General features: G+C 40.3%; 1 protein-coding gene across 2 annotated transcripts in view; it reads right to left on the bottom strand.

Annotated features, from left to right (window-relative positions):
- MAP4K3 (mitogen-activated protein kinase kinase kinase kinase 3) overlaps positions 1-14,599 on the bottom strand; it is a 132,052-nt gene extending 117,453 nt beyond the window's left edge. The window contains exon 1 of one of the 2 annotated variants that reach the window (XM_037528182.1): positions 14,212-14,599. In XM_037528182.1, coding sequence (XP_037384079.1) covers positions 14,212-14,307 — 96 coding nt within the window. In that variant the 5' untranslated portion in view covers positions 14,308-14,599. The remainder of the gene's footprint in view (positions 1-14,211) is intronic. The other variant, XM_037528179.2, reaches the window with a different exon arrangement.
- Between the last annotated feature and the right edge of the window lie 646 nt (positions 14,600-15,245).

Below are 15,245 nucleotides of genomic sequence, written 5' to 3'. Positions count from 1 at the left end.
CCAAACACAAACACATGCAAGATCTTTTCTTCCTATCAGATATAGTTCAAAATTGCCATGAAAAAGAAACAGAAGACCAAAAAGTTGATCAAAGATATACAAGGAAACTTAGAAAAACAGCAAGCTAACAAGACTCTCCTTCCAATATTAGAGAGAAATAAAGGCTTTTTCAGAAAAAAACAGAAGCTGAGGGAGTTTGCAAACATTAACCCATCTCTACAAGAAATGTTAAAAGGAGCTCTAATATCTAAATCAAAGAGAAGAAAAGCCACAAAACATGAACAGGGAAACAGAACCTGAAAACTAAGGGCAAAATAGCAGTGGCAGATGTCCATATATCAATAATTGTCCTAAATGTAAATGGACTGAAACTCACCAACCAAAAGGCACAGAGTGACTGGTTAGATCAGAAAATAAAATCCAGCTTTCTGCTGTCTCCAGGAAATGCACTGAGCTCCAAAGACAAAGAGAGGCTGAAAAGAGAGGGGTGGAAAACAATCCTACAATCTACTATTCAACATAGTGTTGGAGGTCCCAGCTAGAGCTATTAGGCAAGAGAAAGACAAAAGAAATACAAATTGGTAAAGAAGTAAAACTATCACTGTTTGCAAATGACAAGGTAATATACACAGAAAACCCTAAATACTCCACTAAAAAACTATAAATCAGTACAGCAAAGTGGTAGGATACCATATCATATATATAAAAACCTGTTTTGTTTTCTATATGCAAACAATGAACTAAAAGAAAAGGAAATCAAGAAAACAATTCCATTTACAATTACACCTAAAAGAATTATGTACCTAGGAGTAAACTTAAGAAAGTAGGTAAAGGACCTGTACAATGAAAACTGTTAAGACATTGTTAAAAGAAATAGACATTCTGTGCTCGTGGATTGGAAGAATTAATATTGTCAATATAGCCATCTTCCTCAAAGCAATGTACAGATTCAATGCAAACCCTATTAAAGTTTTAATGGCATTCTTCAAAGAAAAAGAACATACATTACTGAAATTCATGTGGAATCACAAAAGACCCCGAATAGCCAAAGAAATCCCTACAAAAAAGAGGACTAGAGGTGGCATCATAACCCCAGACTTAAAACTCTATGACAAAACTATAATAATCAAAATAGCATGGTACTGAAACAAAAACAGACATGAAACTTTTTTATTTTCTTTTTGATGAGTTTTGAGATCCTAGATATAAACCTGCACCTACATGGACAGTTAATCTATACCATAGGAGCCAAGAATATATAATGGAGAAGGGAAAGTCTTTTCAGTAAATGGTATTGATAAAACGACAGCCACATGTAAAAGTATGAAACTAGACCTCACATCATACAAAAATTTATTCAAAATGAATGAAAGAATTAGATATAAGACCTGAAACTATAGATACATTGTAGAAAGGATACACAAAGCAGCCCATGACATAGGCTTAGGTGATGTCTTTGTATATCTGTCTCCAACAGCAAGAGGAACTGAAGAGAATATAAACAATTGGGACTATGTCAAACTAAAAATCTTCTGCACAGCAAAAGACAGCACTGCTAAAACAAAAGGCACCCTACAATACGGGACAAAATCTATGTAGATGATATGTTTAACAGGGGGCTGATATTCAAGATCTACACAGAACTTAAGCAACTCATCTAAAAGTAAACAAATAACCCAAACAGAAAATGGGCAGAAAAGGTAAATAGCCACTTATCCATAGGTGACTTGCAGCTGGCCAACAAGCACATGAAAAAATACCCACCATTATTCACTGTTAGGAAAATGTAAATCAAAAGTACAAGGAGATACCACCTCATACCTATGAAAATGGCTCACATCAAAAAGATCCAAAACAAGCGTGAAGAAGATGTGGAGTAAAAGGAACCCTTGCAGACATTAGTGGGAACATAGACTAGTCCAGCCCCTAGAGAAAACAGCATGGGTCATTCTCAAAATATTGAAAAGACATCTACCATATGATCTTGCAGTTCCACTCCTAGACATCTACCCAACAAACGCAAAAACTCTACTTTAAAGGGACAGATGCAGTCCTACGTTCCCTGAAGCACTATTTACAATAGACAAGTTAGGAAATAGTCTAAGTGTCCAAAGAAGGATGACTGGATGAGAAGATGTGATACAGAAATATATACAATGGCATATTACTCAGCTATTAAATAAGACAAACTCTTGCCATTTGCAAACACAAGGATGGAACCAAACAGATTATACTAAAGAAAGTCAGAGGAGAAAGACAAATACCAAGATGGTATTACTTATATGTGGGATACAGAGAAACAAAACAAAGGGTCAGATAAAATGCAACCAATAACTAAACACAGAGCTCTCACTGTAGAATTAAGGATCCCCATGTGGCAGGAGGGGAAGAGTAGGAAGGCGAGGTGGCACAATGGACAATGGAGGACGACTACGGTGCCAAGGTGGGTATGGTATGACGACGTACACCTGAAGGGTGTGATCCTATACCTCTAAATTATACACCGCATTGTAAACCAATGCTGCCTTCATAAAAATAAAATAACCAGACATACAATTCTTGAAAGGAAAAGGCAAAACAGACATTCTTAGGGGGGAAAACAAACAGAGAGGGAGAGAGGAAGGGGAGGGAAGGAAAAAGGAAGGGCCCACCCTATCAAACAATGCCCACCAGGAGGAAGAAAACTGAACCCACACTGAAGGACTAAAGATACCAAGTAACAATGATGAGCAAAGAAACTGAAAACATATGAGTAAAGGCAGATGCAGGTAAACATACAAGAACACTGTGTATAAAGCAGTAATAACAAATGCTAATCTGGGAGATTACAAACAATGTAGAACCAATGTAAGAGACACCAACACAAAAAGGCAATATCTGAAATTAAACATTCTAAAGTCCTCCTACTGGCCAGAAAAGAGAACAGATGTATGGATTAGCTTTATTATGCATGTAGAAATTTTAATAAATTTTAATACCACCAAAATAGTAAAAACAAAAACTATAACTTTTAACACAATAGAGGGGATAAGAAAAAATAAAACACAGAATACCATCCAAATAACTGCCTAAACAGATCAGAAAAAACAAGACTGGCTATAATATGTTTGGGAAATATTTTACTGAAGATCAAATTCTTCAGTTGGCAGTCATTTGTCTGTATCTTAGATATCTGAAACATTATTATATTTCTGAATATGGGCTATTACTTTAGTCAGAATGATTGTCCATGGCCTGTGTGTACTCCAGTCCTGAGGCAGTATTTCATCTATATTCAACCTTCAGGAATGGGTTCCCTCACAGTTCTCTACAAAGGCAAATCCAGTATTTTTTAAGTTCCTGTCAACATTTGATCTTCTGCAAAGTCTCTACCAGATCATTGGCAATTTGTCTTTCCCTTATCAAAGTGAATTTCTCTATTATAAAATGCTGTTGCTCTTTTAATTATTAAACTACTGCCTTTTATAAGTGCTCGTCAGATGTTCCACTGAAGCATATTTTGTTTTCTCAGTCAAAGTATAAGCTGCTCAAGATCAGAGTAAAATTCTTTAGGATCTTCAAAACAATCTAGCAGTGTTGTTTATTTATACTCACAGATGAAGCAAACTAAGTTGTTTTCCTTTAATAAACTGAAAATATATTCTTTACAAAATACGCATATATAAACACATATATCTTATACATAAAAATAAATGAGGTTTCTTAGGACTTTGTTTTAACCCTTAGATAACACAGCTAAAATTGCTTTTAAATAGTCATTTTCCCTGTTTTCATTTTTGCCAGTTTAAAGAGTCCATATAATCAGGACGAAAAATCGACACAGTTAAGTCAAAGGAAATCAAGATACCACTGGTACAATGACAACTTTAATAAAAATTGAAAATGAAGTTTACAATGATTATTGTAGCATCTTGAAGAAATACTATATTAGTAGTTATCTTTTACTACAATGTTACAAAAATCTAGGGATAAAATTTGTAAAGAAAAAAAGGCAAAACACTGATAAGTTTAAGTTTTAAAGGATCTGAGTAAATGGGAAAAAATACCATATTCATAGATCATAAGACTCAATGCTGTTAAGATTTCAATTTTCCACAAATGCAGATGTCTTGCAATCCCAAAAATATTCCAGCAGGCTATATATATGATTAAATGCCATAAAATTATGCACAAAGACTGGGGGGAGGTGTAAAAAGAATATAAGCAAAAAGTGAAATTTGGTTAACATCTAGTTACTGCATTGGTGTCGATCAATCTGCCTTTGATAGTGCACTATAGTTATGCAAAGATGTCACTACAGGGGAAAGCTGGTGTTAGATACATAAGACCTCCACATACATTCTTTGCAGCTTCCTACAAGTTTATGATTATTTTAAAATAAAAAGTTAAAATCCTAGCAGGCTTTCTTTTACATAACTTGAAAAGCTGATTCTAAAATTTATATGGAAAAAGCAAAGAACCTAGAATAGATAAAACAATTTTGAAAATGTAGAACAAAGTTGGAGGACTCTCACTGCCTGATTTCTAGACTTTCTATTGATAGAAAGCTACAGTAAGCAATCGGTGAGGTAATGATGATAGTAGTCATACAGCTCAACAGAACATACCACAGTCCAGAATATACTGACACATGTATTGCTGATAGATTTTCATGAAAGATATCAAAGTGATTCATACATGAGTCATTAACATGAAATCCTAGAAGGGCTTTTCATAGGAATGTAATTCAGAGCTTTGATTGTCATGGTGAAGAGTGGGTGCTCCACTGGCTTTGGAAGGGGCACAAGGGAACACACTGAGGTTAAGGAAATGTTCTGTCTTATTAGTAAGGGTGTGGATTACACAGTTGTATACTCTCAAAACTCATCTAACTGAAACACGTATGACTGCATTTCATGACAGATTACAATTCAATTTCAAAAATATACCAACTACAGAAAGTTTTGTAAGATATTTTGTATATACAAAACCTGTAACCAAAATATATCAAAATATTAAGAGTATTTCTTGAGAGTAAGATTATCATTTTCTATTTTTTTCTTTTAAAAATGTGTAAGACTACAAAACATTTTTAAAATTTATGCCAGAATAAAAATAGCCATTGCAAATTCTACTGTTCCTTTCACTAGTTCCTCATTATCCATTACCCTCCCCAATCCTGTAGCATTTTTCCTTAGCAGAACTTACCTTTTCACATTTTCCTGATAATCCAAGAGCCAGGAGAAAGTTACTGATCTATTAGTCCTAAAGATACTGCTAAAGAATTGTTATCACCACAGAAAAAATTAAGTCAGTTAGTGTTTCTTTAGAGTAACCACATGAAGAAAAATGGAGAGATGCCACAAATATCCCTTTATTTTCTAATAAAACATCCAAACTTCTTCACCACTCCCCTTTCTCAACTTTACTGCTTTTTCAATTGATAGCATTCTCCCACTATTAATTTATTTGAACAGGTATTTATAAAGTACCTGTTATGTGCTTCTCAGTCAGGCTTAAAAATTTTTTTTAATAATTTATTTCTTTATATATATTACTACATCACTGTTCATTTTTCTACAATATTTGCTTTCTTTTCTCAGGTGTAGTCCCCATAGGATATCCACCACGAATTCACCCGTGCACCATCACCACAGTGCCTTGTGCTCTTCTTGCAGGCTTAAAATTTTGAAGTTCTCTTCCAACTATCTTTCTCCATCATCATATTTCTCCACAAAGTCCCATCAAATTTTTCTCTAAGATACTTCTCATCTGTTCTCAGCTGGGGTACAGGCCAGAGGGTGGTGTGAGGGTTGAGAGGATTTCACCAGAGATAGAGTGGGGAACAGAACAGCAGCGGGTGAGTCAGGAGAGGTCTGCTGTGCCATGTGGGTAGCTCCCTGGCCGGCCCGGGATGGAACTCATGCTGCAGAGGCTGCGGACAGCTTCACAGGGTACGTCTTAACCCCTTGGACCACCAGAGAGGCCCCTAAACTCACCTTTAATTTTTTCCTTTAACTTCTAGGACAGTTCTGTGAATTCCTGGGGTTCTTTTAAAGGGTCAAAACCATTTCACAATATTAAAATGTATCTGTCCTTTTATTTCTAAGTTGGCATTTGCACAAATAGTACAAAAGCAATGGAAGTATAAAACTGCTGGTGCCTTAGCACGAATCAAGGCAGTGATCCTTCATTGGGACCATTTTCACTTGAGAGAACGATAAACTATGCATAGTCAGCTTTACATATCTAAAATTTTCTTGAAAATGAACTAAATGAATCTGTCACTTCAATGAGAAAAGGCCAACAGCATTTGTTGCAAATTATGCATTTGAGAAATTTGGAATCTTGGAAAACTTCTCTACCACCAATACTTTAAGGATTGCTAATGAGTGATGATTTTTCATATTTTATCATGAAATATGGCACAACTTTTGAAAGATCTGGATAACTCAATGAGTCTTTATTTTCCAAATGACCAATGGATGACGTAAAAAAAAACAACAACATGCATGGTTGAAAAAGACCAATTTTGAGTCCAAGAGAGACCAAAAATTAGTATATTAACATAAGATTTATCAACCTGGTCTTAAATTCCACATTAAGAAGCAGTATCCTTAAGAAATGACCTATTGTCAAGCAGTGAAGTATCAGAGAAAAGTATTATAATTATCTGAAAAAGTTATTTAAATATCTTCTTTTTCAACCACATATAAGTGAGAACAAATTTGTGTATATATGCAAATCAAAACAAAACATCCTAATAGACTGAATGAAGCAGAATTGAAAATCAGCTGTCTTCTATTTAACCAGGTATTAGAGAAATTTCCAAAAATGTACAACAATGCCACCTCTACACTAAATTTGTTTAGAAAATAATTATTTTTCATAAAAATGTTATTTGTATTAGTATGTAATTGGTTTATTAGTCTTTCTAATAAACTGCTATTTTATAAAACTCAGATATAATTACTAATACAATCAATAGTGACACATATAACTAGCATAAACAATTTTAGGGCTCAATTTTTAAGAGCATAAAGGGATTCTGAAACCAAAAAGTGTTAAGAATCACAGATTCTATTCAGCAGATACTTCAATCCTTCCTCACTGAACCATTCTTATGACTGCCGGAATAATCCTGGGCACTTTCAACATTATTCCTGTATGAAAGTTTTTAAAACTCCCAATATCCTACCATTTCATATCTAAATGACTTTACCTGGCTTTCGAGACATTTATAAACTGACCTACCTTATCTAGCATTTCTTACTTAACATTTTCCAATACAAGCCTTCAAAGTTAGTTAATTCTCTCTTCTAGTCTCTAAGACTTTACCAAAGTAGTTACACTCACCTTGAATAATTCCCTTCTCCCCATTCCATCCCCTGCTTTCCTCCTCCCCCTCCCAGCCTTCTCCAAGCTATCCAAACTTTATACGTCCTTAGGGGCCTAAGGGCAGAAAGGAGAGTCCCTTGAATATTAGTTTTAAAAGTTTGTACTTTATAGGCAATGAAGAGAAACTCTGAGCAGGGTAAGGTAGATGATTTATACAGAAATAATTTTCTAACCATTTTAAATTTCTAGGAAATCTAAACACACAAAATAAATGTCTTGTTCAAATATACTTAAATTTATGGTCAAAGTTAAAATCCTTCCACAGAGTTTTAAGGACTAAGGTAGGCAATATATTGTCACATTGGGAATTCAAACCTATAATTTCAGGTCAAGGCAGTTGGAACCTGAAACGTAGCATATTCTAGAACAAAAAAGGACTAAAAAACACAAAACTAAAGCAGCAAATAAACATGATTTCATCTCTACAATCTAGGGCCTTCTGGTATTGCTGAACAAGGTCATCTTCCTTAAACCCTTCTGTAATCATATTTTTTTAAAAACAAAATAAAAGCAAATTATAATTGCTACATTTATTCACTAATCAGTCACTATTCAGGCTTAGTTGAAAATGACAGAGTATCTTCATATACATTAACAGTCATGAACACTGCTTAATAATCAGAAAATACTCATATTAAGCCTACAGATTTAGTTTAGGCCTAATAATAACCCACAATGCTTAATCATTCTTTACCCAGTACTGCCAGAGTTCTAGGTCAAGTCCATTAGTACCTCCTCTGTAAAACCTGCTGAGGTCTTTCAACCAGAAACAATGATCTCCTTCCTCTAGAGTCATAGAGCACATGGTTTGTTTTTCTTGTATCAGTTAATTTGTTCCACAAGTATTAAGAGTCTAGATTGTGTCATGTATTCTTCTAAGCCTTGGGAATACAATAGTGAACAAAAGAAAATCACCAGCTTTCTGAATTTACACTCTAGAGGGGAGAGACAGGCAATAAACAATGAAATACAAGGTGTGACACAACATAGTGGAAACTAAGTAGAGTTAAGAGCAGAGATGAATTTTTCCTGAGGCGAAACTAAAAGTTCAGGCCCCTCACTCGTATGGGCCTCTGAGTGTTGAGAATTACTGTTGAGACATGCAGAATACTAAGTGGGGAGGAGAAACCAGGTTGCTAACAAGCAGCATTTTATGAAAGCACTTCTGATTGAATAACTTTGTTGAGACATCTTTTCTCATTTTAAACATTCACTTTCATACCAAATTGTTTATTTGAACTTATTTCTTTATGACAGCTCCCCAGACTGTATAAACTTCAGACCCTATAAAATCTGGATCCACCCCTGATAAAGACAAAAAGGGAGGGCTCTTTATAATATGGGGGCAAAAAAAAAAATAGGCACACACAGAAGGGTGACATTTGAGCTGAGACCTGAGGGAAATGAAGCAGCAGAAAACAATACAGATATGGGGAGAGGGGAATGTTTAAGGCACTGACGGAAAGTGCAAAAACCAAGAGGCAGAAGCAGGAGGAGCAGAACAGGTCAGGAGGACAGCAGCAGGAGAAATATCTAATACACTCAATACTAACAGCAATGAACAATTACTGAACAGTATGTCAGAAACTTCCCTAAACCCTTTTCTGAAATCTCCATTTTACCACTGAGAGAACTGAGGCACAGACAGGATTAAGTAATTTACTGGAGGGGTGGTGAAAATAGGCAGACTTCTGAACTCTGCTCTAAAACTCACTGGTAGTAGGCTCTCCAGATTCTGGAGTGTCTCAATAATCTCAGTGAATAAGACATTTAATGTGCTAGCAAAGAGGAAATCACAAAGTTTTGATCTCAAATTATGATAGCTTAAGGTAGGTGCACATTTCATGTCCCTATAAATACCATCTACCACATCTTGTAATTTTTGATACTCTCCTCAGTCCCTAACACATTTCCTTTTATATTATAGCTACTCTCAAGGGAGGGTTACCAAATACCAACATTCAGGATGAACATCTTCAATACAAAATAATCTATTAGATGTTTTTTTTCTCACAAGTAAATAAATATACAGAACAACTCTTGGAAGTAAGTACCTCCTTTAGGGAATGAGATCTATATCACAGTCAGATAACCTGTTTGTTTTTCAATCTTTTGTTGTTTTTCTTTGTTAACAATCGCTAGAGAAGTTATTCCACAATCCATTCCACTGTTACTTTCCAGCTCAAAAAACGACTGATGCTGGGAAGTTCTATCTTAATTTACCTTAAACATTCAAATGATCTTTCTGAAGTTTAGGAACATCAGTCCCTCTAGACTTTGTCGTCCATGGAAGTAAAAATGAGCTTAACCCCCAGATAACCATGTTTTATTTTCCTTCAGCTCCTCTTTTCTAATTGCTTATGGACTTCATGTCCCTCATCAGAGGTTAGATTTCAGAACTGAGTCTTATAGAGGTTCTTACAGATGCTGACTATAATGAAAAGAATTAGTCTTTGATAATATTAATCAAACACCTTGAAAGATGCAGAGTTAAAAATAACCCAACACACTTCACAAAACAAGTGTACATACAAGTCTTCGATTTTTCTCCTGTCAGCCTTCATAGACTCCAAGTCAGTTTACAGAGACTACATGGGAATGACACCCTAAAGCTGCACCCTGGAGTAATACTGCAGCCTCTGCTCCCAGAGGACGGCTTCCAAACGCTCACAGATAAATTCAACAGCAACATTTCCCAAGCGTGTTCTACATGACACTAGCTCTAAGGACAAGCAATGGGGATTACAGAAAAAGCAAATCCCTTAGTCAAATAAATTTGGAGTTTGCTAGATTAAGCAAAGTTTAACATAGGAGCAGATTTCTGAGTCTTTAACAGACTCCTAGTCCTGCTTCCCCCGGAGCATCCCACGCCTACTTTAAAAATGATTACTAAATCCAATCCAGAAGTAAAAGATGATTCCAAGGCTTCAAGTCTAGGCCAGTTTATCAATACCAGGGCTTTTAATAAATGTGGGATATGAGGGAAAGCACAGATTTGGAGGAAGATGTAGTCCATAAAGAGGTCAGTAGAGACAATGGCATAGAGCAGTACAAGATAGGAACCAAGCCAAAGCCATAGATGAGACTTTTCCTTAGAAACACATTAGGACTTGGAGGTTTTAAGGGGAGAAATAATACAAAATAAACTGGAAAATTGCCTGAGAAAAGACAGAACAATGCATGTGAAAATCATATTAAAGGTGATAAATGGTGATAATGAGATCTGGTATAGAATGACCTAACTTCTTCGTGGAAACTCTTTCAAATGATGTACAGACTACAGATCATTCTTTCGTGGGATCATGGATACCTCTTTGAGAATGCAATGATTGCTATGAGCCATATCGCCAGAAAGACATACACACAACCTGAAACCTATTACTGATCATTTCAGAGGGCTTCATGGGCCATCTGAGGTACCACTTCTTTTCTAAAGCCATGTTTTCATGTACTTTAAGACAGTACAGACAAAATGCATAATTGCATTTTTTGGCCTAGGGGAAAAAAAACTTATCTGTCGAGTAAAACTCAAGTTATTCACCACGATTAGCAGATGCCTTCACAACAAAACATCTCTGAGTAATTAAATGATTTTACAAGGCCACATTGCTAATAAATTCCAGATATTATACATACTCATTCAGTGCTTCTTAACTAAACCATCCCACCTTAAATATAACAAATACATTATTACAATGGGTAGGATACAATTTTGAAATGAAGAATCCTTAAAACACCAGCCTTCTAATAATGGTGATAATTGGGTCCCTAACTTATTTACTTAAATCTATCACTCAATTTTTACCACCTAAACATTGACAGATTAAAGAGCAAATTATGGGCCTCCCTGGTGGCGCAAGGGATTAGGCAACGCACTATGAAGCAATCCGCAACCTCTGCAGCCTGAGTTCAATCCCCGGCCCGCCAGGGAGCAACCCACATGGCACAGCAGACCTCTCCTGTCTCACCCACTGCTCCCCTCAGCAGCGTATTTCAGTCGCTCTGCCTGTTCTGTTCCCCACTCTGTCTCTGGTGAATCCTCTCACCCCCCGAAACTCTGGCCTGTACCCCAGCTCTTGTATATATAAAGAACTCTTTAAAAAAAAGTAAAGAGCAAATTATGTTATATTGACTGTGGAAAACAAACCCTCTAATGCACTCCTCTCTAATAACACAGTTTGTATAAAAACTAAAATAGCAAAACAAATGCAAAAAAAATGTTATCTTTGATAACACTGCAACCAAAAAACACAAATAGGGTTAACTGGGTTATTGGGTTATTTAGCAAGCAGAAGGTATAATGCCAAAAACCACATGGAATTTCTCTGCTTTGGGCAGGAATTTGGAAGAGCCTAATAGGCAGGAATCAAGCTTTTTTTTTTTTTTTAAGATTTATTTATTTATGCATACAGAGTTGGGGTACAGGCCAGAGATGCGGGGGCTGAGAGGGTTCACCAGAGACAGAGCAGGGAACAGAACAGGCAGATTGACCAAAGTACACTGCTGAGGGGAGCACCAGGCGCAACAGGGGAGGTCTGTTGCGCCATGTGGGTTGTTCCCGGGTGGGCCAGGGATAGAACTCTGCTGCAGAGGCTGCGGACTGCTTCACAGTGTAGTGCCTAACCTGATATCCACTAGGCTGATTCTACAAAAAGAGTGATGCCTGCAAGATCCGTTGTAGGTGAGCAAGACCCATTCTAACTTAGAGTGTGGCTACACTTCAAAAGCTGAACTAAATGTGTGCCTCTGTTTCTGTACTGGAAATGCAGTACATTTGCGCATGTCCTGTCTTTAAAAAGGCTGTGCAGATGATTGGTTAAGAATGCAGTCTCTCTCCCTAATTAGTTCAAATTTTGGGTTTGCCACCTATCAACTTTGGCAGGTTACCATAACCTTCCATGCCTCAGTTTCTTCAACTGCAAAACAGATTTAATAAGTGTCTATTTTATAGGGTTTGTGTAAGTTAAAAAAAGGAGAAAACTTAGAGCTGAGTTTAGTAATAAGCACTCCATAAATGTTAGCTTTTATTATCATTATCTTAAATAGATGACAACAAGGTTAACGAACTTATATCTGCATTATACTTAGATGTCCTTAGATTATAGACCTTTATTTTTTCTTACTGTTTAATCAATGGTTTAACTACCAGCTGTTTTTCCTAAGCATAGTAAATACTTGGTTTATTATTCTTGTGAAGAACTGAAAAAAAAATTTACTGTACACATTGCCACCTAAGTCTTAAACATTGAAGTTTTAATTAACTTTTCATCTGAATATTACTATTCTCCTAACCAGTTCTAAGCAACCTGACCCATTCTCTTCAACTTTCCACAATCACCAATTCCAAAACCCAGGAATGGTGACTCTCACCTGAATTATTGCAACAACTTCCTTCAATGCTCTTCTCCCTCCAATCTCCACTCCCCACACTACAGTGGCAAATCTTTTTAAACTCCAAATCTAAATCTACTTCCCTATTTAAAACCCTGCAAATGTTTCAATTTTCTCAGTAGACCTAAGAAGCCTGCATGATCCAGGGCCATCCTCAGGCCATACAGGTAGTTCCCTAAGGTGCAGATCCTTCACAGATTGTGCTCCTTCTATCTGGCATAATTCCCTCTCACCAATGCCTCTGACTCCCCAAAGAAGATCAGGTCCTCCCGTTACATATTCTCATAACCCTAATCCTAATCCCTTCTTCCTGTGCAGCACAAAATAAAACTGCAATGAAATGCTGTCGTCATCCAAATATGTACACACACATACACACACATACACGTATATACACACACACATACTAGCTGCAGTGTATTAAATATCTAAGTTACCAAACGCACTACACTGGCACGAAAGTAAAAACCTATCGCTTCCATGTGGGCCAAATAAAGTTAAGATTAAATTTTCCAAAGCAAAATCAGGTTTCCTTCTGCATCTTCAGGTGTTTTGTGAAACAGGAGTTCCACTTCAGTAACCAGTAAGAAGATACACAAGTAAATCCAGAGCTGCCACATTTGGCACTGTCCTCCCCTCTCCTTGGCAGTCTCTGCAAGGCCAAGAGTTGAGCCGGCCAGGGAAGAGTGATTTATCTCCCAGATTTAGAAGGGGTCCCTTAACAACAGGAATGCTGTACTACTAATGCACTCTGAGTTCTAACCTTGTCAAATCAGTACCTTTCCCAAGTAGCCAATCCATTATTTTTGTTTTAAAGTTGAATCCTATGTCACTGACAAAAACAAGTTTAACAAGGCATCAGAGTGCAATTCGACTTAGAGAAAACAAAGTAGCTCTCTCCTCCAAAGGGGGGGGGGGGAAATAGCACTAACTAGATCTCTTTTACCGAAAAAGTCATTACTTGAAAAATCAATAGAAACTGGGGAGCGGATGCTAAGTGGCTAAAGGTTCCAGAGCCGTGGACAGAGGTGGTCCAGCGCCGGGCCTGGTGGGCAGCAGGCCCCCCCCTCGGGCGGGCCAAGCCAGGTCCGGCTGCAGCCTGCAGGTTTGACAGACGCCAGCCCCCCGCTGTCCGGCGCGGCGCCCCGACTCCGCCAATGCAACGCGCGCCCCGACCCTCGCGGAGCCTGGACGCGCGGAGGCGCCCGCCGGCACCGGCCCTTGCCCGGCCAGGCGCGTCCGGGGGGTGCCCTCAGGTGAGGGCTCGGAGGTCTCGGGGTTCGGCATTTGGCTCTTTGTTCGCTCGCAGGCTGCGGAGCCGCCGGCGCCCGCGCCCCCCGCCCGGGCGCCGGCGCCTCCCGCCCGGCGCCCGCACCGGCCCCGCCGCCCCCCGGCCTCCCGCGGCCCCCCGCGGCCTCGGCGGCGCGCGGCCCCCGCCTTCACCTTGTAGACGTCGCCGTAGGTGCCGCTGCCGATGCGCTGAATCAGCTCGAAGTCCTCCTGCGGGTTCCGGCGGGACAGATCGAAGCCGGGGTTCATGGCGGGCCCCGGGTGCCCCCCGCCTCCCTCCCCGGCAAGGGAGGGGGGGCGCTCAGGGGGCCACTCGGAGAGTGGGAGCCGCCGCCGGGCCCCCGCTCCCCCGGCGGTCACAATCGCCCCGCTCCACGCTGCGGCGCCGCCGCTGCCCTCACGCCGCCGCCGCGGACGCCGACCGGCCCCGGCGTCCCGCCCCCGCCCGCCGCGCCGCGCGCGGGTCACACCCACAGGGCCGGGAGGACGCCCGCAGCCCCTCGCTCGGGGTGAAGCTCCAACATGGCTTCCGCCCTCGCCGCTCCTCCCCCGCCCCTCACTCCGCTCTCCCCCTCCCCCCGCCCCGGCGCGGGCGCGTCTGCGCAGCCGCGAGCCCGCGGGGCGCGCTCCCCGGCCCCGCGCGCCGCCGCCCGGTGCGCGCCCCGGCTTCGCGCCTGGCCCGCGGGGCGGGCGGCCGGGACACCCCGCCCGGAGCCCGGCGCCTCTGCGGGGAGCGCCCCCCCCCGCCCCCCAGCGATGCCGGAGGTCGCCTGCCGGGCGGCGCCGGCACAAAGTAGCTCCTGGGGCTTCTGATTCCCTGAGGGCCGAGGCCGACGTCGCCGCGTCCAGCCCGAGCCTGGACAGGTGGTGCGGTTGGCACCCGCGTGACAGCCCGCGGCCCCAACTTTGTTGTCAAGAAGCTGCTCCACAAAGGAGTTTTGCAGACAAATCCCGCACACTTGCTGGGATTTGAGCAAAGGGTGTCCCTGGGGAAAGCCAGGGTCGCCAGCTCGGATACCCGAAACTCGGGTCCTTGGAGTTGGCCTGCGAGGGTGCAGAAGAGAACAGGCCAGTGAGGCCTGTGGAGTGGGGAAGGCGTGGGAAGCTCTGGGGGAAAATCTCGCCAAGCGGCCGCCAGCCTGGCCGCAGGAAGGCGTGGGAGGCAAGGCGAGCACTGAAGTTAAAGC

This window comes from Talpa occidentalis, unplaced genomic scaffold (assembly GCF_014898055.3).
Source record: "Talpa occidentalis isolate TD23 unplaced genomic scaffold, MPIMG_talOcc4v2.1 talOcc4.5, whole genome shotgun sequence".
NCBI lineage: Eukaryota > Metazoa > Chordata > Mammalia > Eulipotyphla > Talpidae > Talpa > Talpa occidentalis.
Note: the sequence above shows the minus strand (reverse complement) of the source record. Positions and strands in the feature narration are given on the sequence as shown.